Source organism: Psilocybe cubensis, chromosome 5, assembly GCF_017499595.1.
Source record: "Psilocybe cubensis strain MGC-MH-2018 chromosome 5, whole genome shotgun sequence".
NCBI classification, from domain to species: Eukaryota; Fungi; Basidiomycota; class Agaricomycetes; order Agaricales; family Agrocybaceae; genus Psilocybe; species Psilocybe cubensis.
This window is the reverse complement of record NC_063003.1, coordinates 3544000-3569210: the sequence shown is the minus strand read 5'-3', so window position 1 is coordinate 3569210 and position 25211 is coordinate 3544000. Positions and strand designations below refer to the sequence as shown.

The 25211-nt window shown below is 47.1% G+C and overlaps 8 protein-coding genes across 8 annotated transcripts; 4 read left to right on the top strand and 4 right to left on the bottom strand.

The window, feature by feature from the left end:
• Nucleotides 1–771: 771 nt before the first annotated feature.
• Nucleotides 772–1380, bottom strand: JR316_0006553 (uncharacterized protein; the record flags this gene model as incomplete). The annotated part of the gene is made up of 4 exons (XM_047892299.1): nucleotides 772–893; nucleotides 970–1037; nucleotides 1096–1154; nucleotides 1207–1380. The coding sequence occupies 4 exons, from the start codon at nucleotides 1378–1380 to the stop codon at nucleotides 772–774; spliced, it is 423 nt and encodes a 140-aa protein (XP_047749648.1).
• A 590-nt stretch (nucleotides 1381–1970) lies between these two features.
• Nucleotides 1971–3108, top strand: JR316_0006552 (uncharacterized protein; the record flags this gene model as incomplete). The annotated part of the gene is made up of 8 exons (XM_047892298.1): nucleotides 1971–2032; nucleotides 2093–2250; nucleotides 2306–2385; nucleotides 2461–2490; nucleotides 2545–2673; nucleotides 2726–2784; nucleotides 2843–2910; nucleotides 2987–3108. 8 exons carry the CDS (start codon nucleotides 1971–1973, stop codon nucleotides 3106–3108), a joined length of 708 nt encoding a protein of 235 aa, XP_047749647.1.
• A 2989-nt stretch (nucleotides 3109–6097) lies between these two features.
• JR316_0006551 (uncharacterized protein) lies at nucleotides 6098–6939 on the top strand (the record flags this gene model as incomplete). The annotated part of the gene is made up of 4 exons (XM_047892297.1): nucleotides 6098–6183; nucleotides 6241–6292; nucleotides 6371–6568; nucleotides 6631–6939. 4 exons carry the CDS (start codon nucleotides 6098–6100, stop codon nucleotides 6937–6939), a joined length of 645 nt encoding a protein of 214 aa, XP_047749646.1.
• Nucleotides 6940–9305: 2366 nt separating this feature from the next.
• JR316_0006550 (uncharacterized protein) lies at nucleotides 9306–9973 on the bottom strand (the record flags this gene model as incomplete). Its single annotated transcript, XM_047892296.1, has 2 exons — nucleotides 9306–9722; nucleotides 9791–9973. The coding sequence occupies 2 exons, from the start codon at nucleotides 9971–9973 to the stop codon at nucleotides 9306–9308; spliced, it is 600 nt and encodes a 199-aa protein (XP_047749645.1).
• A 1694-nt stretch (nucleotides 9974–11667) lies between these two features.
• JR316_0006549 (uncharacterized protein) lies at nucleotides 11668–12489 on the bottom strand (the record flags this gene model as incomplete). The annotated part of the gene is made up of 3 exons (XM_047892295.1): nucleotides 11668–11811; nucleotides 11878–12054; nucleotides 12109–12489. The coding sequence occupies 3 exons, from the start codon at nucleotides 12487–12489 to the stop codon at nucleotides 11668–11670; spliced, it is 702 nt and encodes a 233-aa protein (XP_047749644.1).
• Nucleotides 12490–13538: 1049 nt separating this feature from the next.
• JR316_0006548 (uncharacterized protein) lies at nucleotides 13539–15105 on the bottom strand (the record flags this gene model as incomplete). The annotated part of the gene is made up of 2 exons (XM_047892294.1): nucleotides 13539–15005; nucleotides 15031–15105. The coding sequence occupies 2 exons, from the start codon at nucleotides 15103–15105 to the stop codon at nucleotides 13539–13541; spliced, it is 1542 nt and encodes a 513-aa protein (XP_047749643.1).
• Nucleotides 15106–15622: 517 nt separating this feature from the next.
• Nucleotides 15623–16454, top strand: JR316_0006547 (uncharacterized protein; the record flags this gene model as incomplete). Its single annotated transcript, XM_047892293.1, has 4 exons — nucleotides 15623–15708; nucleotides 15766–15832; nucleotides 15883–16080; nucleotides 16143–16454. The coding sequence occupies 4 exons, from the start codon at nucleotides 15623–15625 to the stop codon at nucleotides 16452–16454; spliced, it is 663 nt and encodes a 220-aa protein (XP_047749642.1).
• A 917-nt stretch (nucleotides 16455–17371) lies between these two features.
• Nucleotides 17372–18667, top strand: JR316_0006546 (uncharacterized protein; the record flags this gene model as incomplete). Its single annotated transcript, XM_047892292.1, has 3 exons — nucleotides 17372–17465; nucleotides 18041–18393; nucleotides 18449–18667. The coding sequence occupies 3 exons, from the start codon at nucleotides 17372–17374 to the stop codon at nucleotides 18665–18667; spliced, it is 666 nt and encodes a 221-aa protein (XP_047749641.1).
• Between the last annotated feature and the right edge of the window lie 6544 nt (nucleotides 18668–25211).

Genomic DNA, 25211 nt, shown 5'->3' with positions numbered 1-25211 from the left:
AACGTCCCAATAATCTGCAATTTTGGCCGTTCAAGGTTGCGTCCATGTTTGGAGGTGGGTCACTCGTTCTTTTCTTTTCTTTTCTGCACATAAAACAAGCAATGAAATATCCACCACACAGCCGCTTTGGGCCCCCACACGGACGCAACTGCACTCATGGGTAGACGGGTGGATTTCTGAATCTTAGGGTTCGTTGGGGCGGAGGCGAAGGCGCGGTGGGCAATGGTGTTGCGTGGGCAGGTTGGTGTGTGAGAGTTCGAGTTGAGCGTGGCTGTACTTTAAAAGTCGTAGTCGTAGAAAATCTGAACTTGGGAGGTGTACGTCAGCACCGCACAGCAAATCGCGTTAATGTGGGATTGTGGTAATTGGAGTTATGTACGGACTGTCTCTGGCGGTGTGTTGAGTGTTGAGTGTTAGTTAAATTTTCGTCAGACGCATTGTGTCTTTTGCGGTGTGCGGTGTGTCGTGTTTGTGTTAGAGGGCGTAATTCATCTATCCTATCCTATCCTGTGTTAAATTTGTCATGTTGCAATCATCTATACTCTGAGCATACCAGTGGTAGTCGCCTGTATTTGCACTTGTTGGGATACGACCTACCGCTCCTGTCCTGATTAATTAACACGGTCTTCAAAGACTAATATAAAAGCAAAAGAACCAGCGACATTGTATATTTAATCAGAACAATATACTATTGAAAAAAGACAAAATTGAGGCTAATCTTGAGCAAATGTTTAACGACGTCCCCATAATCGTCGGGATCACATATGTCTATCAGGATGAGACGGGAACGATCTTGATTTCTCCCGTTCCCTCGTCGACAATGACATTCCACTCGGTGTGGGCAGCAAGACCGATGAGGTTTTGGTAAAACAATAGCGGGCTCTCAACGTCGCCTGTGATTAACTGCGAAGCTACAATTTCCACGCAGTTAACAGTCAAGTGCAACGCAACATTATAACAACAACCTACTTTTATAATCCGTAGTTGCATATATCTTAAGCCTTGGTGTAAGCTGGACGGAAAGAGTGGCGTTCTTACTGTGTATGGTGTTAGTTGGACGACAAATTCGACACAAAAAGGAATCAGATTACATACGCAACATTCTGCCACAAAATAGCAGGCTCCATCTTATTCCCAGCCTTGTTGAAGAATCCCTGAGATATACAGATGAGTGCTGTTCAAACAGACGGAAATAAAGCGTCGTACGATTCCTATGTTCGCAGGTTGTGGGGTGACATTGGTGCATTGCATAACACCTGCAGTTCCAGTTTTTGCATCGGTGATATGATTCATCTGCCCGTTGCTGTTAGGCGCAAGGGTACACCGCTGCCCAGTCTTCAATGTTGGAATATTAGTGGGTGTGCGAAAGCTAACAGCCATTTAGAATACATGCCTCACAAGGCTGAGAGTTTGATGCAGCTACAAAATTGCCTTGTTTTAACTAATGCTCATATGGTCAGAGATTTATCTAGAAAATGTGGCTAAAGGGAACAAACCTGGGGTGCAAAGAATCCAGTTGCAGCTGTATAAGTGACTGTGGCAGAGTTAATTCCAGTTCCACTGAACGTAATAACCTCTATGTATCACTCAGTAATACGACCATAACACTTGACATAGGGTGTATGACTTACTCCAAGCAGTGGGGAATAAGTCTGAGTAAAGTTTTCCAGCGGCTGGGGGTTCAAACATAAGGAGAAGGGTGATATCGACTTTGGTGTTGGCTGCATAGAAATCCATTGTCCTGGTGTTTCCCGCTACAGCCTCAGGTTTAGCAAATTGATTAAGAAGTCTGAAATGCATGATATCAATATCCTTGTAGCTGAACTGTACAAGATAATGTGAATCTCACGCTGGCGCTGCAGATTCTGGTCAGAAAATGTATATAAGCTCCTCCACAGGATGCCCAAAAAACCATCATCATCGCAAACTTCCTTCTTACATCTCAATCACATTCACCAGCGTTTTGCAAAATGTCAAACATTGAAAAATCTGTAACGCCAGAATCTGTAGCGGCAGAATCTGCAGCGCCAGCGTGAGATTCACATTATCTTGTACAGTTCAGCTACAAGGATATTGATATCATGCATTTCAGACTTCTTAATCAATTTGCTAAACCTGAGGCTGTAGCGGGAAACACCAGGACAATGGATTTCTATGCAGCCAACACCAAAGTCGATATCACCCTTCTCCTTATGTTTGAACCCCCAGCCGCTGGAAAACTTTACTCAGACTTATTCCCCACTGCTTGGAGTAAGTCATACACCCTATGTCAAGTGTTATGGTCGTATTACTGAGTGATACATAGAGGTTATTACGTTCAGTGGAACTGGAATTAACTCTGCCACAGTCACTTATACAGCTGCAACTGGATTCTTTGCACCCCAGGTTTGTTCCCTTTAGCCACATTTTCTAGATAAATCTGACCATATGAGCATTAGTTAAAACAAGGCAATTTTGTAGCTGCATCAAACTCTCAGCCTTGTGAGGCATGTATTCTAAATGGCTATTAACTTTGGCACATCCACTAATATTCCAGCATTGAAGACTGGGCAGCGGTGTACCCTTGCGCCTAACAGCAACGGGCTGATGAATCATATCACCGATGCAAAAACTGGAACTGCAGGTGTTATGCAATGCACCAATGTCACCCCACAACCTGCGAACATAGGAATCGTATGACGCTTTATTTCCGTCTGTTTGAACAGCACTCATCTGTATATCTCAGGGATTCTTCAACAAGGCTGGGAATAAGATGGAGCCTGCTATTTTGTGGCAGAATGTTGCGTATGTAATCTGAGTCCTTTTTGTGTCGAATTTGTCGTCCAACTAACACCATATACAGTAAGAACGCCACTCTTTCCGTCCAGCTTACACCAAGGCTTAAGATATATGCAACTACGGATTATAAAAGTAGGTTGTTGTTATAATGTTGTGTTGCACTTGACTGTTAACTGCGTAAAAATTGTAGCTTCGCAGTTAATCACAGGCGACGTTGAGAGCCCGCTATTGTTTTACCAAAACCTGATCGGTCTTGCTGCCCACACCGAGTGGAATGTCATTGTCGACGAGGGAACGGGAGAAATCAAGATCGTTCCCGTCTCATCCTGATAGAAATATGTGATCTCGACGATTACGGGGACGTCGTTAAACATTTGCTCAAGATTGGCGAATTTTTGTCTTTTTTCAATAGTATATTGTTCTAATTACATATACAATGTCGCTTGTTCTTTTGCTTTTATTTGAGTCTTTGAAGTCCGTGTTAATTAACCAGGACAGGCAGGGTACGTCACATCCCAACAAGTGCAAATACAGGCGACTACCACTGTCATGCTCGAAGTCCATATGATTGCAACATGACAAAGTCGAAATAGGATAGAATAGGATATCTCATTTCTTGTTTTGTGTGCGAGGGTATGTGCCGAATGCCCTGTGGTAAGGGAAATATGTAAGGAGGGAAGAGAATGAGAGAAGAAGAGAATCATCTTTAAATCATCAACAGCCAATAAATTAGGAAAAGGAAGAACAAGAAAGAACGGCAAAAATAAAAAAGGAGATGCAACGACGGAAGATAAGAAAATGCAGAGCAATAAAGTGAGAAGAGAGGGGGAGAGGAAACATGACACGACACTAAACCAAATCCCGCGCTCCAAGCATCAAGTACCCAATTCACCCCGTACATCAGCCCGCGAGCCGCAAGCCACGAGAGTGCAGTGTACCAATCCCCGAACACCGAGTCCGTCCTGAGTAGCAATACGCGATGGCTCGACGGGACGAGAAGTGGGGGACATGAATTGTAATACACTGTGAGAAAAAGGTTTGGACAAGCCTGGAGATCAGATATTTCAGGCGGAGATTGAACGTCTTGGCTCACACGGTGAACTTTGCACAACAAAGTCGACAGCGGCGTTGTCCTTGGGCGCTGTAATTCATAGTGCTCTCAGCATCCATGCTAACTCCATGATACCTATCAGCCTTTCGTCCACCGAGTCCGTCCTGAGTAGCAATACGCGATGGCTCGACGGGACGAGAAGTGGGGGACATGAATTGTAATACACTGTGAGAAAAAGGTTTGGACAAGCCTGGAGATCAGATATTTCAGGCGGAGATTGAACGTCTTGGCTCACACGGTGAACTTTGCACAACAAAGTCGACAGCGGCGTTGTCCTTGGGCGCTGTAATTCATAGTGCTCTCAGCATCCATGCTAACTCCATGATACCTATCAGCCTTTCGTCCACCGAGTCCGTCCTGAGTAGCAATACGCGATGGCTCGACGGGACGAGAAGTGGGGGACATGAATTGTAATACACTGTGAGAAAAAGGTTTGGACAAGCCTGGAGATCAGATATTTCAGGCGGAGATTGAACGTCTTGGCTCACACGGTGAACTTTGCACAACAAAGTCGACAGCGGCGTTGTCCTTGGGCGCTGTAATTCATAGTGCTCTCAGCATCCATGCTAACTCCATGATACCTATCAGCCTTTCGTCCAACACACATACCACACCGTGACGTAGCTCTCCCCGACTTCCTCGTATCCACCTCCACTTCCACAAAACCACCCTCAGCTTGTCATCCCCATATCATCTTATTCGTCCACCTCCCCCGCCTAATAGATGCATGCATGGAAGTGGAGTGCTTTTGTGCCTAGATACAATGGTGTGTCGTCACGTCCTGTCCCCTCACCAGAACCTTTCTCACTCCAATTCGTACTCAATCCCTCCCGTCCAGCCGCACTCAACCCTTCCCGGCTATTCGCACTCAATCCATGACTCCTGCCACAGCATGTACAACAATCACCCAATCAAAAGACTTACCTCTTCATGCCTAGCACCACCATCCCCGACCTCCAACACACCCGCAATCTCTCCAATGCCTCCCGTTCGCAACCTAGACCATTACGGTGCTCTACAAAAGGCTCGACTGTACGATGCACAACGCGTTTGATTAGCTGGTTTGTTGGAGCACCCTTCTACAATTCGCCGAATGGGACGTCCCCGGCGTTGGCAGACGGATGAAGTTGGTGGACATTCGGATGGAACCACGACATCCCAAGGCCGAGACTTCTCTCTTTCATCTTTTCTGGTGAGCACATCCCTTCTTTTCAGTGACATCAATGCTCATCGCATAATGTCTCGACTCCCCCCAACTCCCCATACATTTTACCGACAACCACACTACCCTTCCTCATCTGGCGTTATGTTTCGACTCCCCCCAACTCCCCCCCATACATTCTGCCGAAAACCACACTCCCTTCCACCCCCCCTTCCTCATATGCTGCGAACTACAAGACGAACACCAGTACGCTGCACAAGCGGGCAGCCGAGCGCACTGCATAGGAAATATGACTCCGTATCTCAACGCCAATGGCTTATACGCGGTTTACGCCTCGGCCTCAAAGTCGACGAGTACCGGTTTGAGGGGCAAAGAGGAACAGCCGCGCTCTAGTTGAAGGGTTATACGCATCCAGAGAGGATATCTTGTGTATTGGCGTTGGGGTTTGGGGGCGTTGTGGTTGATTTTCTCGTGCTTCATGAAGCGCTAATGACGGCCGTTCAATGAAATTCTGTTCCGGTGTTTTGTGTCTGACAGGACCGTATGCGGATTTTCTCAACAGGCGACTTTGCGGGCCCTTGAAACGTTCAAGTTCAGTCTCTTTTTCACGTTTTTATCCATTTGTGCAACTGATACCTCATGTAGATATATGCATGGATATGTCCAATCGAACGTGGTCTCGTTCCAGTGAGAGTGAGAATATGGAAGCTGGAACTGACAAATAACGTCACTACCACTACCTGTCAATTCGACTCCGGTGTGTACAGCATACTCATCAGCGGAGCGCATGTATTAACAGCGTTCCTACGCGCTTAACTATCTGACAGTGACGTAACATGTCAAATTTTACGACTCGGACTCGGAGGTGTATTTTTGCAATGTTCCGTTACGTCCGACGGTGAGAACAATTTGTTATATGTCGCGATACTCTCGGACCTACAGATACCTTATAAGGGAGAAGAAATTCGGTGGAAATCTTCATCGCAGGTTCGATACCACTCAACTTCTCAAACAACCCATTTTTCGCTGGTCGATAAACTCTTACCATGAAGTCTTCAATCGTTTTTTCGATCCTTCTTATTGCGGCGTCTGCGAACGCCTTGTACATCCCCGCTGGTGCAGATGCGTCAATGTAATATTTTACTGCTTCCCATCTCTCGATTTGCACGCTAACACTCTTACTTTGAAGGGATCGCCGTGATGAAATTATCCGCCGAGGTAAAGACGGCAAAGGCCCAACCGTTCGTCCAGTCGTGGTAATATATCCCCCAACACCATCTACCTCTATCAAAATCCACTAACCACAATCACACAATCAGCCAACGGCCGAGGAGAAGCGCAAAGCCGCTAACGACAAGTTCCAAGAGATGAAGAGTCACGTTCTACACGGAAAGGATGCAAAGGGAAAAGACGAGGCTCCGGACAAAGGCCGTCACGCGCTTACTGCGTATTGCAAAGCCAACCCCAAAGCGACTGGACAGTGCAATACCAAGACTAACCTGTGTCATGTTCCAGACGTAAGTTATCAATTTATATAGTGTATGTTAAGTTTCAATTGACCCGATACTCGTGATTACAGGCCAACAAATCACTTTGGGACGATCGTCCAGGCAAACACACTCTCCAGCAAATCGAGAACCACTGCACAGACGCCATCCTAAACCATACAAAGAACCCCACAAACAAGGCTCATGTGGTTAAAACGGATGCAGGACATCATATCTGCGTCAAATACATATCAGGGGAGAATAACGGTGGTACCGGAACGTGCTACCACGCTGGGGTAAATGTTCCAGAGGGGGGTCTTGCGGGTGATACTTGCGATCACACTGGGAACACGGCTATTGATAAGGCAGACAGGGCAGATTTCAAGTGCTCAGCTCTTTAGTAGTCACTAGTTGAAGGAAATGAATCTATTCATTGTGTTATTGTTCATTATATGGTTCACGGTGCCTATTTTCATTGTCAATGAACTTTGATAGTTTACAGGCCACCCTCGATAAAATCTGGAAAGCATCCGCAGACGGCAAAAAGAGAACCTCAAGTCAATCCAAAGCGAGTCTGAAGTGGCTCGAAGTGAGATTCGGCCCAAGAAACGAAAGGAAGCGGAGGTACAATGACGTCCTCCATCGTCGAAATGCTGCGCAGTCAGTGTAACACAGCCATGGAACGAACGTGCATGGGCTTATCCCAATGTGACGCTTGTGAAGTTAGATGTGCTTCGACATGGACGTCAACTCCATATGAACGCACATTGCGCACATTGGATGGAAAAGAGAATGAGAGTGAGCAATCGCGAGCACCTCTCCAGAAAACCAAGAGCAATGGAGCCACGCCCAAATCTTAGGCGTATGACTCCATCCTGGTGGGTAGATCAACGCATAGCGAGCACTTTCTGCCTCAACAGTGAGCTTGAGTAACCAGTGTTTCCAACGCACTAACTGGGGCCACGGAAGCATTGATGCGACTGGTTAAAATTACACCCCAATCACATCCACCCCTCTCCTCTGCGCACGCAAACGACAGCAAGTAGGTAATCACACGACGCGCCTACAAAATTTATCACCGCACCTCACCACCTCTTGCTGACTCCCACACCTGCAACCCACTTGCGAATTGGACGGATGGGTGAGAAAGGGTACAAACAAGGGCATACGTGACATGTAGGGAAGCAAGACCGGGCAGGTCTGATTGCAGAGAGCCATCGTATACATCAGCTCCGGCGTTGAAAGAGGGGATGAAAGTAGCAAGAAACAAATTGCATGGATCACGCTGACCGCAGTGCCAATCTATTCCAAGTGAAGAGCTTGGGGTGTGGAGGCCGACAGTCTGGGGTGAAAAGTCCGGGCGAGATCCTTTTATACTCCGGCGCCATGCGCGCGATCGTATTTGCTTGTTGGAGCCTAACGTCAGTAGAAACGGTGTCGTCGTTGTGTGGGGTTAGAAAGCGCAAGTTATCGATGTCAAGGCGTTCGGTATCCAGTCGGTGACGGCGACGCCTTGCCATATATGTTGCCAGTCATACCGGGCATGACGTTGGCTCCTTGCCATGCCCTTCAAACAACACAATCGTACAGTGTTGTCCCACCTGTTATCATTCGTTTTGCTTTCCTTTGTGCGTCAAATTGTCCGGGAGGAATTGGAAGTGGGGTTGGTGATGGTGATGGACAAACCTCCGGAGGATGTGCTGGTGTCTCGTATTTGTGCTTGTTGTGTAGCGGAAAGTAGTTGCCGTGTGCGGCTTGTCCTGGTTTTCCTTACACCTCTTTCTGTACCTCTTTACCTCGACATAGACCCAGCCTTTTGTCTTCCCTTAGAGACCCCTGCCATCACTCGCTCCTCTGTTTCTCTTCACAGTCCAAGGACATCGGTTTTAGGATATTCAACGTCGAGAGGATATGTTGATGAGCTTTAGTAAGGTTGCGCAAGCGTGGAAACATGCATGCTAGAGGGGAGTTGATATGCAGTGGACCTGGGCGGACGTTGTCGGAGTCGACGGAGGTGTGCTTTGATGGGCTGGCTGACGCGCGTGTGTGTTGGTAATGCGAAATGAAACACATTGGCCTTCTTCAGCGTAGGATGTCAGTCACATCACCAAAGAATGGTGAGGGATTTACAGATTTCCTTCTGCAATTTCTTACCCTTTTGGCATTTATTACCAGTTAACCCCTCCACCTTCGCACCGCATCTTCACGCCACTGAACGATGGAATTCTCTTGCTACATCTCCCAGTTCACAGGACACACCGGACCGCCCAACTCTGATTCCGCTGCCACCACCGCCGTCGATTCAACGCTTATGGCTAGAAGTAGTGGCGCTGCTGCTATAAGATCATGGGCCAACGACACCGCAAACAAGGCAAGAGAAAGCGCGAGGTGAAAGATTACAACATGACCAGGAACCACGGCTTTCGAAGACGCGTATTCCAACAGCAGATATAGAAACGTTCGACCTCATCCTTTGCGTCTACTTCGACATCTGAGGCGTTTCTCTCAATTATTCTTCAACAGATGGATTCTACTTCAACATTTATTCGGCGCAGGAATACGCGTTATTATGTAGGTAATACTTTGCCAATCTCACGGACAGGTTGAAACATTTGTATAAGTTTCAGAAGAACCCTGCCTATTAGTCATGACTCAAAGTTGATTTCCAGGACCACTATGTCGCGAACAGACCAATCACTTGCAAGAGCTTTCACTGGCAACAGAAACTTGTAAATTATGCTCGCCGCTCAGTCTAGGTACCAAGCACTCACCTTCCAGGATAGAGGTAACAAGTCTTCACACCTTTGTCAGCGACATAGTACCCCGAAATGGAACCATAGTCCGACAACGCGCAAGAACCAATAGTAGTCAAAGCGCGGCGGACGGCAAGATACCGCATAATACCGTTCTTTGGGGCATTTGCCTTGCCTGCAATCGCGCTATTGCAGGTGGTGACAATTGAGCATTCGCCTTGGGTTAATGTGGCGAGGCCGTTGATGCAGGGCACCACGGTATCGTTGTTGAGGTTCTCGCTAATGAGCGAGAGGCAATCCTCTGCAACGGCGCCTGGGAACGGGTGGCAAGGGCCGGGGCCTGGGGCGTAATCATGTGCGAGAACGAGTCCTTCCCTAGCTGCATCGTTGTTGTTAACCATCGTGTTAGCGTGGAATGCGACCTCGTTCGCCTGAATATCATTGATAGGAAAATGATCATATTAGGGCTGATGATCAGTAGAAACGCAACAGAACATACGCTTGCTCCTTGAGCTCCCGTTTGGGGGAAATTGTTGACATCCGCCGTGATTTTGGTGAACTGAGTGCTGAACTTGACCAGATCGTCAATGACTAGCTTCACAGTCACCGCTGGTGTGAACAAGGCAGCCGCTGAGGCTGCATAAATGGAAGAAGTGACAGCAAGGAGGAGTGAAAGTTTCATCTTGCAAGATTTGGCGCGTATTCAGTATAGATTGAGCAACGAGGATGCTTATTCGAGCCGCAAACCATTACCTTTAATACTTTTTTCGTCTACTGTGGAGGTATATATGTTCATGCCTATAGTTAATTCTGACCATGGTAAGTAGATGTGATGTACGCCAATTGACGTGCGAAATCTTAAAATAATTCGTGAAATGAGTCCCAAAAATGACATTGGCAGGCACGTACCGTCTTCTTTTCACAAGAGGTGTAGCATTGTGGAGTAAAAGCTATGCGACAAGACAGACGGTATACTATTTTTGTAATCGTATTTCTTTGCATTTCACTGTCTATTGGTGGCACACCCACAAATTCTGGAACTGCCTGTGCAATGAGGCGCTCAGATGATACTTGGCATCACAGTTGTGTCAATTGCTACTGTTACTCTGAGAATGTAAATATTTGGCTCAGGTATCTTCCATTGCCGGTATCACTGAATTTATAATGTGTTCTAGTGGTGTAAGGGAATGTAAAGATCTAAATAATAATGACCAGATTTTCATTCCAATGAGGATTAACATGAAGTGTGTCTCGTTTCTGCTCAGTAGGCCGTTTTCTAAATTGCATTTTACGTGATAATTCAGGCCGTATATGTTTTCAACAGGCTAAGATGGTGCGTAATTTCTCTTTCCATAACATTGTGATCTTGACATCGCAGCTAGCAGTGTATTCAAACGTCCGCGTAGTTTGTACCCGGCGTTTTCTGAAATGCTAGGGTTACTTTTAGTTTGATCTCGGGAAGATCCTGATGTGGGTTAATTGAACAAAGCGTGCACTCGGCCACGGAATTTGACAATTGACCAGTTGTAGATAATGATATTATGCATTGTTTGACCTCCAAAACTCTCTAAGTATCTGCCATTCAAAAGTTTGGTGAATGTACATGTGAGGAATGGGAGTGATGAACATGAAAACTAGGGTAAAATATTGGTCAATCAAGGAATGAGAGAGAAATCCAATGTCGATACGCCTTCTTGCATTCCAGAAGATAAATAACGCAGCATTGTCAAGTTAATCATACGCTTATCAGAGTGTAATTACTGGAATGTACTTCCATCACCGCAACTTGAAAACACCGGTGACAAACAAGCTATTTTTATTTTTAGGGGCAGGTTGGGGACAGGTGTTAATTATTTCTCACGCGTTGGAGCGGTTAGGTATTGAATGATGTATATTTTTCTGAGTTGAGATGTGAGGGAATATGGAGGAAAGAAGGTGACTTGTAAGGTAGGCCGTTGATATGCACGGCAGATTACAAGTACTCATCCGATTTCGTTCTCCACCGAAACTCTGCCGAACATCAAGAGCCGAGATTTCATAGCCAGTTGGTTCCTTGCCCAATGAACTGGCAAAATCGCCAATTTCAATCTCCGATAATATGTGCCGATTGGTCGCCGTTCCATTAAGCGTTTCACGGCCAGAATTTTGGCGATATAAATGAATCCTCCTACTAAAGGAGGACTTGTAAAGTGTACTGGCGTAAGGACATTTTATTAATACTTCAATTTGAACTTGTTTCTCGGGCTCAGATATCCAAATAATATTTTTGCAATTAAAAAAACTATATTATAAGTATAATTCCAATCTAAATGTATGTCTTTCTCCATTCTATATGTCATCGAATGTAATTCCTCACAGACAGGACATACGACGTCATTACCGGCTAATTCCCAGGATGAGGACAAATGACTTCGACTCCGCATCTTTCAAAGCGCCAAGCAGATACAGTGTCGACAAGTCGATAGTGCGAAAATCCCACCAATATCGATTGATCAGTTTTGTGTCAAGATAAAATGGCGTCTGGAAGAAAATCAATGCATTAAAACACAATTAAAGCAGTCTAGGGCACGGTTCATAAACACTCACATTCTCGTACTGAACAAGGTAAGGCATTTTGTCTGCGGCGTACTGGTCCTTGATAGCTGTAATATAGGCCTTTACCGAGTAGCAAATATCCTTCAGGATATCATCGGACGAGAACGGCTCCTTCGTAATCGGGTCAGCCGTATACACGAGAAAACCAGGCATATCCAAACCAGGAAGCTAATTAACCAGACCTAAATATCATCGCAACCAAGAACGACTAAAATGACTTACATTCAGCTTAAATTGAATTGTTCGCAAGCCGCCAAATGGATCGGCCCCCATAGACCTATTCACAACTCGCAAATCCTGGGAGACACCATCACAGCCGTCCAGCACATTTACTCCCGGAACAAACTTGTTATTTGACTTGGTAACAAATGCATACGAGTAATCCTTGCTCAGCTTCTTAGAAGCCTCCGGGACAGGCGCAAAGGCGTACAGAAGATCTTTATGGGGTTCATCTTTATGGGGTCCATCGGGGATAGCGGAATAAATGACCTCGGACAAATACTTAGTGTCTGCTGCTATGTACTCTCGGAGATCAAGAAAGACCTTCGACTTGATATTAGCAGGGCTTGCAACGTTCTTTTTGCCCGGTCGTTGTGCTGCCATTTGTCGAATCCTTGATGTTGAAAGAACCAGTGGATATTGGTGTTCACGATGAGGATTATTCGACCTTTTTATAGGCGGTAGACTAACAATGCGCACCTACAAAGGCACACGCATGGATACTGGCCCGCAGGTCCATGAGAACAAGCCGCTACCACAAAAGTCAACAAAATAAGCGCGTTTCTGTTACTTTGACGCTGATACTTGGTAACGATATACAGGTCAAGGCAAGGTGGCTCGAACAATGCACTATCTGCTCCAGTTACCATGACCATGGTTAGACTACGGGCCCGTAATCCTTCCCCAATGCGCATTTTGTCGTCGTTCGCAGGCGTCAAGTGGTGAGAGACCGAGGATGCCGACGGGCCGGCTCCCCTGCCGCCAGTTGTCATGTGATCCTGACCCAGCTCTTCTGCACGAGCGTTCATTCACAACAACGACTGCTGGTGCTGCTAGCTTACTCGCCGTCCCCATTTCTTACTTCAATGACAAGCAGCGGGGCAGATGTCTGTATCATTCACCACCACCATCGTTCACTCCAACGACGAACAGTATTGAACTGCTCGCGTTGTCGCCCTCGACGACGACGAGCAGCCGATACTATCCGTCGCACACCTCCCCTCTTTCAAAGACAAACGGCACACTCTCCCCTCTAACTACACCCTCTCCGATACCTTTATCTCCCCATGCATAGTGCACCTATAAGCGTCGCCCATCCATTTTCACTTAGTTTGTGGCGTCTCTTCCTTGGCACAGATACAAACAACCACAGGGGAAGGTGAGTCATGATACTCTTATTTGTACAACAAGGCTTCCAGGTCGTATCTATCAGCATATTATGTGTATACTTTGATGTTGGAGCTGTGTGGCAATGTGGAGATATTGTTGTGAGCTTCAGGGGCAAGGGTGTAATTGGATTCCGTTGGGATATGGTGCGTTGGCACATCGCTCTGTTCAAACCCGTCTCACTATGGTATTTATGAAGACGCAGATGCACGTTAGAACTAAAAATTCTGCATGGTACTTAACTACACTTCATCATGCTATGATATTTACTCTAAGGTAAGCGCCACGAAGCCCTTATGCCTCATCAGATGCACGAAAACAGTGTTATCTCCCACAAACCCCTTCATCACCCATCTCCAGCGCCCGTTTTTCAGATTCTTCCGCTGCTCGTCGGTTGATGGTGTAGACGGTTCGATATCAGGGGCCGCAATCGTTTTGAGTTTTTTATCATTCTTGAGAAACTCTGCAGGTGCGAGGCCGAGGAGCTCTTTCACAGGGATAACAGCCATCTGGCCGTCTCCGTGTATAACAGTTATGCTATCACCCGCAGGCGTCACGTCGCAGCAGACACCCGCCATCTCCTCCCAGTGCACATTACCACATGGTCTCTCGGGTCCACCAAGTATATGAGACGCACGGATGTCCCCTGTAGCCGGATCAAGAGCAACGATGGATAGATGGGACTTTGAACCTAGGAGTGTGCCATCCTCATCTTTGAGAGAGGTGATAGCATTCCCTAGGGAGACTATTACGTCGAGCTGGGGAATGTACCGCAGCTTGCACGTATCGCACGGCAGAGATGTAGACCATTTAAGCTCGAGAGTGTCTACGTCGAGACATCGGACGGCAGTGACTGGATTTGTTCCGGAGCTTTCGAATGGGAATTCGTTATGTGCTAGAATCACCGCCTTGTGGGTGGTGAGGTATACGTGTCCAGAGAGGCTGCTTTGCATATCGGCGTTGGGGGTTGGAAGTTCTGTGGTTAAGAAATCGAACGTGAGGGATTTTTGTCGGGAGGCATTGGTGCTTGAGGTGAAGCGGATCACGTCGATACAGTTCGGGAATGAACGCTTGGATGCGTTGACTGTGATGATTTCGTTGTTTATCGTGAAGAGTGCGGATGGTGGGAAGTATTTCCCCGGCAACGCGTCGCTTTCGAAGCTTGGGCAATCTTGACGAGGAAGGAGAGTTTCTGATAAAACCAGTTTTCCGTCGGCTGACAAGGTGTAGATCTCGACGAATCCACTCCCGTCGCTGGCGTCTTTATTTCTCCAAACAGCAATATTTCCCTCATATACACAGAGAAACTTGGAGTTTCCGTCAGATCCTGAGGAGTCGAGCGGGCCAAGTGTCATCCGGTCGACTAGTACGCCATCAGGAAGTTTGTGGATGAGTATTTCGCTAAGTGCGTGGTTCTCCGTAGCGGTGGTTAGACTGAGAAGATAATCATTGGGTAACAAGTGGTGAGCCTTCGGATCGGCCATAGGTTCTTCCAGGGTAGCATAGAGCGAGTTATCATTTGAAGACCAAACGTAGACGTCGCCTGTTTCGTCGCTTTCGTGCGTGAAGATATACGGATGGACGTAATGCGTAGGCACAGAGTTGTGCTCGATGAAGCTGGCAGATAGTTGGGTGGTAGGCATGGTGTGTCCTCTAGAGTGTATTGGCGATTGGCGATTGGTATGGTTGATCGTCGGAGGAATGAATATGGTATGAAGTGTTTCTCCTTTTCTCTTTTTTAAGGTCAATTTGAATCACGTACGCTGTGTATATAGCAATTGATGTATCAATGATATCAGCGGTAGCCTGTGCCTGCGTTACCGCGCTCCTCATGGATGAAAAGGTCACCCGATGCTGTTCCGGTGTTTTTGACTGACAAGAACGAGTGCGGAATCTAACATCCTTGTTTCTTCAAGTTCCTCAAGAAAGAACTAGCCTTGATGGGCGCACATACCCATTGTGTAGTTACCATACGTAGCTAAGAGCACTGCTTGATGGACCTTTTTGGTCATCCCATCACTTCCGGAATCGGAGGCATCTAAAATGCTTTTCGACATATTAATTGCGGAGAGTGTGAATCATTGAAGTTAAATTTGGAACGTCAACGAAGAGGTCCGGCTACAGGACACTTTGCGGATCCTTGAAACGTTCAAGGCCAATCGTTTTTGCGCTTTTCGTCGTATGTGTTCCTCATGCTCTCAACGGTGAGAACAATCACTATATGTCGCGATACTCTCGGACCCCATAATGTTTTTAAGGGAGAAGAACGTCGATTCAAATCCTCATCGCAGGTTCGATACCACTCAACTTCACAAGCATCTTCGTTTTCGCTGGTCGATAAACACTTACAATGAAGTCTTCAATCGTTTTTTCGCTCCTCCTCATTGCGGCGTCTGCGAACGCCTTGTACATCCCTGCAGCTGCAGATACATCCATGTAAGATTTTATTGCCTCCCCTCTCTCGAGTTGTATGCTAACGCCTTTAATTTGAAGGGAACGCCGTGATGACATTCTTCGCCGTGGTGGCGGTGACAAGGGCCCCAAAGATCGTCCTGTCGCGGTAATTTATTTCCAGTCATATATGTGGGTATTTATTAATCGCAATGTTAGCCCACGGCCGAAGAGAAGCGCAAAGCCGCTAACGACAAGTTCCAAGAGATGAAGAGCCATGTTATACACGGAAAGGATGCAAAGGGCAAGGATGAGGCTCCCGACAAAGGTCGTCACACCCTTACCGCGTATTGCAAAGCCAACCCCAAAGCGACTGGACAGTGCAATACCAAGACTAACCTGTGTCATGTTCCAGACGTAAGTTGTCAATTCATGTAGTACAGCTTACATTTTAACTGACCCGATACTCGTGATTATAGGCCAATAAATCGCTTTGGGACGATCGTCCCGGCAAACACACTCTCCAGCAGATCGAGAACCACTGCACAGAGGCCATCCTGAACCACACAAAGAACCCTACAAATAGAGCTCAGGTAGTCAAAACAGATGCAGGGCACCATATCTGTATCAAATACATCTCTGGGAATAACAATGGTGGTCCTGGAACGTGCTACCACGCCGGCGTAAATGCGCTAGGCCCGAAGGCTATGGCAGGCGATACTTGCGATCACACTGGGAACGAGGCTGACAATAAGGAGGACAAAGCAGACTTCAAATGCTCAGCTCTTTAGTAGACACTAGTTGAAACAACTGAATCTATTCATCTTATTATTGTTTGTTATATGGTGCCCGAATAATTGAGTGAGAATATTCAATTCAAACACCAGGTCTGGATCAATTTTTCACATCATATATCTTCTTTTTTTAAACATAACGTATACTGATAGACATGAGTAGATGTTCTTGCTTCACCCCCATGGCATACCGTCGATACATAGTTGTAGACATGCAGCCACGAACTACCTATGCCGTAAGTGTTATACTATTTTTGTCACAGCTCATTTTTTTCTCCGTGGCTCTAGAATCAAAACATAATACGTCAATGTTATGGATGATACAGCCATTACACGTACGATGCCTTACGGACAAGTTGACAAAGTCTCGGTAGCTTAGTTTCAAGGAGGTTGTCAAGGTTGTCCTTATAGCATAATAGGACCCAAAAAAGCGACTGGCCTCTTGCTCATCAGTCGTATTTTTAGTTACCACGAGATGAAATTCATCGATTCAGACTATGATAAGATAGAATCGGGGTGTCGTTTTGTCAGAGTATAAATAACTTTTCTCTTCCAATTGTGTTCTGTTGGGTTTTGACCATGTCAATACGTGAAGCTAGAATTCTCCAAGATGCTGGCATTGATAATAATGTAGCATGTATTTTGGAAGACTCTGGAAACAGTCTGAATGCAGCAAGAGTAAATTTACCAATACATTATGCGTACCCACTTAATGATTAACTTGGGTGTGTTTCATGGCGACAGTATCGGAAGCACCCTACTTCCACCCCGTTATCTGCGGCTTGCCATTGAATTGATGATTCAGATAGTCTTAGGACAATGAATCACTGTACGTAGGTAGTAGAGGTATATATACACATCAATAACTTTGAACTGAGAATCAACGTCCAGTCACTTACACCCCATCCTTCAGGATGTCTACGCCAGAGGTACCACTTCCTGTCAGCCTCCAGCAACGATTGATTAGCGCCAACGTGGGTTCCTCCATGCTCTTCAATTTCCTTATGGGTATGTAAACTTCGTGAAGACAATTACCAACCTTCTAATATACCCAAAAGGTATTTACACAATGACATATGGAGGGACTGTGTATCTCTACGGTACGATTATGGAACAACGCTAGTTGGAATATATTTTTGACGCGTATGGTTCACAGTAATAAAAAAGCCAGCAAACACGAACAGCCGCATTGTTCTCGCTTTGATTTCGGCACTTTATATTTTATGCTTTGCGGATTTTGTGGTTAATTGGTACTTCCTGATTTGGTCTGTCGTCACCAACGGAGAGAGCAGAGCCTCCATTTTTCTGGCGACTGTGAGCGGAACTCAGTGGCTTTTTATACTCAACAACTGCCTATTCTACTCTCTATTCATGACTGCTGATGGTTTATTGGTATGTATGTGGTTTTATTGGTGTAGGTTGGATGCTGAATATGGTAGATTTGGAGATGTTATCACGTCTGGGGAAGGTCCATCAAGTCAATTGTTTTACCTGTGTTTCTCTACATTGCAGAGTTAGGTAGGACAGTAATTAAAACATTGCAATAGTTGAGATTGACGCACTCTTGAACCATAATTTTCTAGCCCTATTCGTCACTGAGACAGCTCTATCTGGCCTTCTCGGACCCGATGCGAGTGACGCACAGGCAGCTTTGGGAAACAACATCTCAAGCGCGTTGGTGTTCGTATCCCTGGGAACAACAGTATCTACAACGTTCCTCATTGGATATCGTGTCCATACGGCATCCCGACTCAACGTCCTTCATAGGAGACAGGCGTTCAACTACGTTATAAATATGATTGTGGAATCAGCCGCGGCTTACACAGTCGTCCTTCTCCTATGGGCGATAATAATCATCATTCCCTCAACGAGCTTTATACAGTCGCCCTTCTCTGAAGCGGACTTGTATATTCAGGTTGTGTTGGGAATTGTTGCTGTGCGTTTATGTTTTGATTGTCCCTTGATAGTAGTCGCTGATATGTCGTATAAAGGGCATGGCGCCGACAGTTCTGGTGGCCCGGATTGCATTGAAAAACAGCGGTGGAGGTGGTCCCTCGCATGTGGCTAGCGCCCAAATCTCCGCGTTGGACTTTTATTCTTCTCATGGCACACGCCAGGAAACGGATGCAAGTGAGCGCATCACTTACGAAACCTCTGATGCTACAGAGGAGTTAAAGAATAACTACAATGTGACGCCTATGTTGGGATAAAACAGTGCTTGTATTTTGTAGGAAGTGCTTACAGTTTGTTAGGTTATGTGCCACATTATGATAGATTATCGTATTTCACAATTATTTGGATAGATAACATTTTAACATCGGTGCACACTAAGCTGAGTGAGAATATTTCCGTTTCAACCTGTGTGAGACTGAGCTACAGTCAAGTGAGCCGATAATGAAGAGTTCTGGACTGGTTATAAAGGCTGATGAGAGAAAATTTTCGACCTAGATTATTCGGCGAGAAAGTTTGAACGAGCAGTGAGGCTCGCGGCCAGTCGGTTATGACAAATCCCCTTTTTGACGTCCGGAACGTTTCTCAGAACTCCGTCGACCACGAACGACTTGACTGCTGGCAGCACAGTGATAAGTAAATCATCGTGGAAGCTGAGCGCTGAGCCTATGGTACTGGTCCTTTATGTCATGTGGGTGTTCCAGTCCGCCATCAACTCATAGTAACTGAGAACAATCACAGAACGCTCAGTTATAAAAACAGTTAGGGATCTATGGACATGAGTTATATTATCCAAAACAGTGGAACGAGTTGTTTGGTCTAGTGTATTCTTCATTACTTCAAAGGTTTACAACAGTCGAACAAAAAATAAGAGAATGAAGAACAGCTGATGGATAAAAATGGAATCCCTGTATCTTTCGGAGTAGCCTAGACTCGAAGAAGCTTGCAACTTCGACGACATAAAAGTATATGTTCCGGATCCGACAGTTACCTGAAAAAAAAAAAAAAACTGTCAGTAGTTATGTGTAGAATGCACAAAAGGACTCACATTGTTGACACCGGGAATATTTACCAAGGCCGTCACCCCGACAGGAACAACAATGTTTACGGTAGCATGTTCTGAAACTTTCGTCCATTCGACACTCAGATTACCGAAAGGAGTCACAGTCCATGCGCTCGCAGACGTTAGAGGTGCTGAAAGCAAGGGAGATATTTGGACAGTTTCAAACGCGGGTGACATTGCCTGAATACCGGCGACGTGTTTGTATAGCCAATCCTCGAATGTCCCAAGAAATAGCTGGGTTTTTTTTTTTTTTTTTTTTTTTTTTTTTTTTATTTTGTGTTATAGCCTCTGAGGGGTGGGCCCCTCCCTCGGCTTTGTGCTACTACTACTACCTACTGCACCCCGTTGGCGCTTGGCTTTCATCAGCTCACTTCTGCACCCTGGAGGGCCCTCACGTCCCCCCACTTGGCCCAACCTTTCCCAGGTTGTTTGAAGTGACACCTCCGGCCTCTGTTCGGCTTTTCGCTACGGTGTTATCTTCTTTTGTTGACTCGTTTGTGAAAAGTGTGGTGTTGTCTATTCGTCGTCCTCCTCTTCCTCTATCCCTCTCTTGATAAGATCCTCCTTGTATGGTCGTAGTCGTTTGGTCCTCGCAATATATTTGAGTAATGCTTTGACTTTGTCTCCTTCCGTAGTGAGTTCTTCAATACTGGTGCATTTCTTCCCTACGTCGTTCCACATGTCTTGCCTAAGGTGCCGATATCGCCTGCATTCGAAAAGGTAATGTTCCACCGTTTCTGTCGCTCTTAGGTCACCTCGTCGTTCCGCGCAGCATGGGCAATGCTTGTCTTGTTTGCCGTTGATTTTGCTGAGGTGAGCATTCAGCGGTATGTGTCCTGAACGTACCTGTATGATGACGCTGGCCTGGGTTCGGTTGAGCCTTTTCACGGCCTTCCTGAACCTGTTGAACGGGAATTCGGTGTCAATTGTTTTGAATTTTTCTTGTCTCTTTGATTCGTTCCAGCGGCTTCGCCATATCATCATTAATTCTTCGTGGTACGCCTGTTTCTCCGCTGAGGCGCTCTTTTTCAGTTCGTTTTTCAGCACGTCTGGCAGTTCGTCTTGTGGAGAGTCGTCTCCTTCCGCCGCTCGCTTTGCCTCCTCGTCGGCCCTTTCATTGCCTAAGACATCTGAGTGCCCAGAGATCCAATGTAGGGTAATGTCTCCCTGTAAGTGTTGAAATGCTGCGTCAATGTATCTCATGAGTTGTTGACCCGACTTAGCTTTTGGCCAGTCTAGGTTCCTTAGGAGCGACTGGTTGTCGCTGAAGACGTCGATTTTGTTCTCGTTGGTTGGCTCTTCGTTGGCGATGAGTCTGGAGGCCAGTAGGCCTCCGACTGCTTCCGCTTCGTATGTGTTGTGTTCGTCTTTCGTTCCCAGGTGCTTACGCAAAACTTTTCCGTGTCTGTCTTGTCTGGTCCTGAACAGGATCGCTGCCGCTCCAGTGCCCGACCCATGACTGGATCCATCGGTATACACTCTGAAGTCCGCCGTACTGTTTTTCTCGTATTTCATTGACTCCTGTCGGGTTCGAGCGATGACAATCTTGTAGGGTGGGCGGTAACTTGATGGGTATGGCGAAGGCTCGATTGTTTCTATTGTGCTTGGTTTGAGTTCGAATATTCTTATTAGGTTGTCGATCGGGGTTTTGTGTCTCTTTGCTGGTTGTGCTTCGGCTCTCGATATTGCTCGGTGTAGAGGGTGCGTGGGTGGCAGAGTTGCCATACGTACCATTGCTCTGTGGCAAGCCTTCAGCAGAGCCAGTTCCAGGGGGAGGACGCCCGCATGGGCGTCTAGCAGCTCGGTCGGTGTCGTTCTCATGGCACCTGTGATTGCCAGCGTTGCCCTTCTCTGTACAGATGCCATTCTTTTGAGCGCTGCTACTGATCCCACGTTGTTGCGACGACCTATCGGCTTCGTTGGCGGGGTGTACCACACGTCAATTCCATAAGTGAGTCGTGGCAGGACCGTTGCGATATAGAGCTGACGGAGCAGGTAGGGGTGGATCCCTGTTGTCGGTTTGGCAAGACGTCGGAAGTTTGCTACACATGCTGCGGTCCTTTCCGTGGCGTATTGTAGGTGAGTTTTCCATCGTAGCTGGCAGTCTAGGCGGAAGCTCAGACACTTGAAGTCGCGGACCTGAGGTACGAGTTCGCCATTGACCTCTAAACGCGGGTGTTCCAGGGAGTCAGGGTTACGTGGATCGAGATGCATTACTGCTTGTTTGGCCGGCGCAAAGGTGGAATTGTGGCTATCACTCCATGTGAGGGCTCCATCCTCTTTGTGCAATAGGATACTTAGCTTGTCAGTTGTCTCGTCCGTGTCTTTCCCAATGGCCATCAGGGTAACGTCGTCTACGTATCCGATAGCGTCTTCCCCGTCATTACGATTGACTATTTCCAGTAGCTCGGCGTTGTAGATAATGTACAGTATCATGGACAGGGGGTCGCCCTGTCCAATTCCATTGTCAATTTTCATGAGCGCGGAGACAAAGTCGTCGAATTTGAGCTTTGTTTTTCTGTCTTTTAGTAGCTCTCGTATGAAGTCGACGTAGACTCATGGGATTCTTCTCTTTTTGAGGTTGTGTAATAGTCGGTCCGTTACTGCGTTGGGGAAGGCGCCTTCGACGTCGAGGAAGAGTAGAGATGCCACCTTACCTTTCCTCCATGCGGCTTTTATCTTATCAACCATGTAGTGCATCGCATCCGAAGTTGTCCGACCGGGTCGGCCCCCAAAGTGCGTGTTAGGGAGGAGTTGGTGTGCTTCCACTAGGTGGCTAATCCTCTCTGCGACTATAGCTGTCAGTACCTTTGGCAGGGTATTGAGTAGGGCTATAGGGCGGTATGCCTTTGCTGATTTGTAGTTGGGCTTGCCGGGTTTCTTCAGCACAACCGTGATGGAGTGTTTCCACTCCTCCGGATAGTGGCCCGTTTTCAAGATCGCGTTGTAGATTGAGTGCAGTCGGTTTGTTATCAACGGCGCTGTCTTCTGGAGGACGACATTGGGGATCTCATCGATCCCACAGGCTTTGTATGGCGAAAGCCGACTTATTTGACGTAGGATTTGCTTACGCGTTATGTGACCGTCATCCGGGATAGCCTCTGGGTAGGCAAAATTCTGCGGAACAGAGGAGTAGTCTGGTTTCTTAGGGAAGAAGGTGTGAGCAAAAATCTTAGCTTTTTCCTCGTTTTCTGTTATGTCTTCCTGCTCATCGTACTCATTTGTGACCGTCAGTGAGGGGATACGTGGCCTTCCTCCATCGCCTACAGGGTTCTTGAAGTACCGGTTTGCCGTCCAGATGTCGGTGCCCTCCGCGTCTGTTAGCCATTCACTCCAGTGGTTGCGTTTTGTGTCCACTACGAGTCTTGCAAAGGCTCGCTTTGCAGCCTTGAATTCGCTGTGGCAGGGGTGCCAGGGCTGCGTGCGGAATTTGTGATGAAGGCTACTCAACTTGTTCTTATACCTTTTCGCCTCCTCGACTTCGCTTGTCCACCAACGTTTCGATTCCGGTAGTGGTTTTCGTAGCTTGATTTCTTCTTTAATCGTGTCCTGGATTGCGCTCGTCAGTGTGGCCACTTCTTCATCGATCTCCTCCGCCGTGGAGAGTGTAAATGGTGTGTTGTCGTCCCCCAACCTCTTTTCGAGCGATTTGTTGAATTTGATCCAGTTAGCAGTGCGGAAGTTTCTTTCGAGGACGTCTGCGGTCTTCTTGTAACTAGCGTCTATTTCCGTGACTATCGGGTAGTGATCAGTGTTTGCTGGTCGGTTGTCGTAGTCAACTTCACATCTTGTCACGTAGTCGGTAAGAGTTTCTGAAATGAACACATTATCAGGCCTCGACAGTCTTTTTGTTACCATATGTTCTAGGGTAGGTAGACCTTTAGGCAGGGCCATGGTCATCCTGTTTGCCTCGACGAGTTCTATCAGTCGCTCCGCTTCAGTTATCGCCTGTGGAGTGAATAGCCTCTCGTCTTTGTCCCTGTCCCACATTGGGTGATGGTGATTGAAGTCTCCTGCCCAAACCTGATGGGTGTTGGGTGAGTTCAGTTCCTGACTGTGGTCTTCCAGGAATTGCTGAAGCACGTTGAGTGTTTCGCCGACTCGCCCTGGGTGGTACACGTTGAACACGTATACGGTTCCTCTGGCGCATTGGATCTTGATAGCAGTAATATCGTTTGATGTTGGGAATACTACCTCGTTCCAATGACTTGTGTCGAGTTTCTTATTCACCCATATGCCTGAACGAGTGGTCGCCGTATTCGCTCTGCTGACAGGGTAGATTGGCCGGAAATGGGCACCAGTTCTGATGTTGCCGAATTTTGTAATATATGGTTCTTGTATGAGCACAATGTCATAGTCTTTCCCCAGGTTGCTGTTTAGTAACTCGAGATGGGCCACCTCCGATTTGTTTAGATTTATCTGCAAAATACGAATTTGGTGTCGAGACTGCTCATCTGTTGTTTGGGTACTCATCTCTTAGTTGTCTTTCCTTTGCGCCGTCGGCGTCTTCTCTCTCTCGTCGTTACTCGTTCATTTAGTGGGTTCGGGTTCCGGGCTCTGCTCGGGCGTCTGGAGCGGCGTACGCTTCGCGTTGGTCGGGGGTTCCACCGTCCACCTGGGAGACTGCCCTCGTGCAAACGCTTTGCCTTTGAAGGTTGAAGGTGCCGAGTTGGTGTCAACGCTCCAGGTCCATGGTTCGTCCGTAGGGATGAATGGGAGCCTGTTTTCTGGGGTTCGTTCGTTCTTCTCGAGTACTTTCTTCAGGAATACCGGGCAGTTCCTGTCGTAGCTGGGGTGGTCGTCAGCGTCGCAGGATACGCAGTGCGTTTTGGTTTCCTCGCAGTTCGGAGTACGATGACCTTTCTTCCCGCAGTGGCCGCAGATGTCTTGCTTGGATGTACATTCCTTCGCGAAGTGGTTGTATCCCTGGCACTTGAGGCACCTGATAGGGTCGTTTCGGCACTTCTGTACTCTTACCCGTTTGTTCGCTATGTACATTCCAATTGCAATTAGTCTGTTAGCCTCGCTTGCGTCGTTTACCGTAAGGATGATGTGAGCACTCTGCTGGCCTTCGGTTCGCCTCGAGATCTTCTTGGCCCATCGCATGGCCACTATTGTTCCCTCCTCAACCCTGTTGGTTTCCTCCACTTCCCTCAAGAAGTCGTCATCGTCGGGTTCGGCGGTGAGACGAACACCCATCGCTATAAGCTCGTACGTGCGTTTTTTGGTTGTGACGTCGTTGCCAATTTCCTTGCAAAGATTTCGACGGTTCTCCTCCACTCTCATCCAAGCCGCTCCGTAGTCAGCGTCAAACTCGATCAACAGGCCGCCATTTCTCTGCTTGATTGCGGATCGGATGCGTATTGACCCTTCCGGCTCGAGTTTCAGTAGGATTTTGTTAATCAAGTCCTTCGCTTCCTTGTCGCCCATCGTGCTGATATTGGCCTCCTTGTCGATCCCCTCGAGCATTGTCTGCCTTGCTCGGATGCCATGGCGTGCGAGTACCCTAGGGTTGGTGGCGACGTTCGACTGGACTAGGATTTGGTTGACCGTAGAGAGCCCTTTTGATAGAGCCTGACTGTAGGACGTACCTGCGTTTGGTGCTTGATGCCCCGGATTACCCGCGGCCGATTTGATAAGATCGGCGGTGGCCTTGTTTATTTCTTCGAGTTTTTGATCGACCTGGTCCTGCGCATGTTGGACGAGGGCTTTTATTTCGTTTGTGAAGGTCGCGAGCTCCT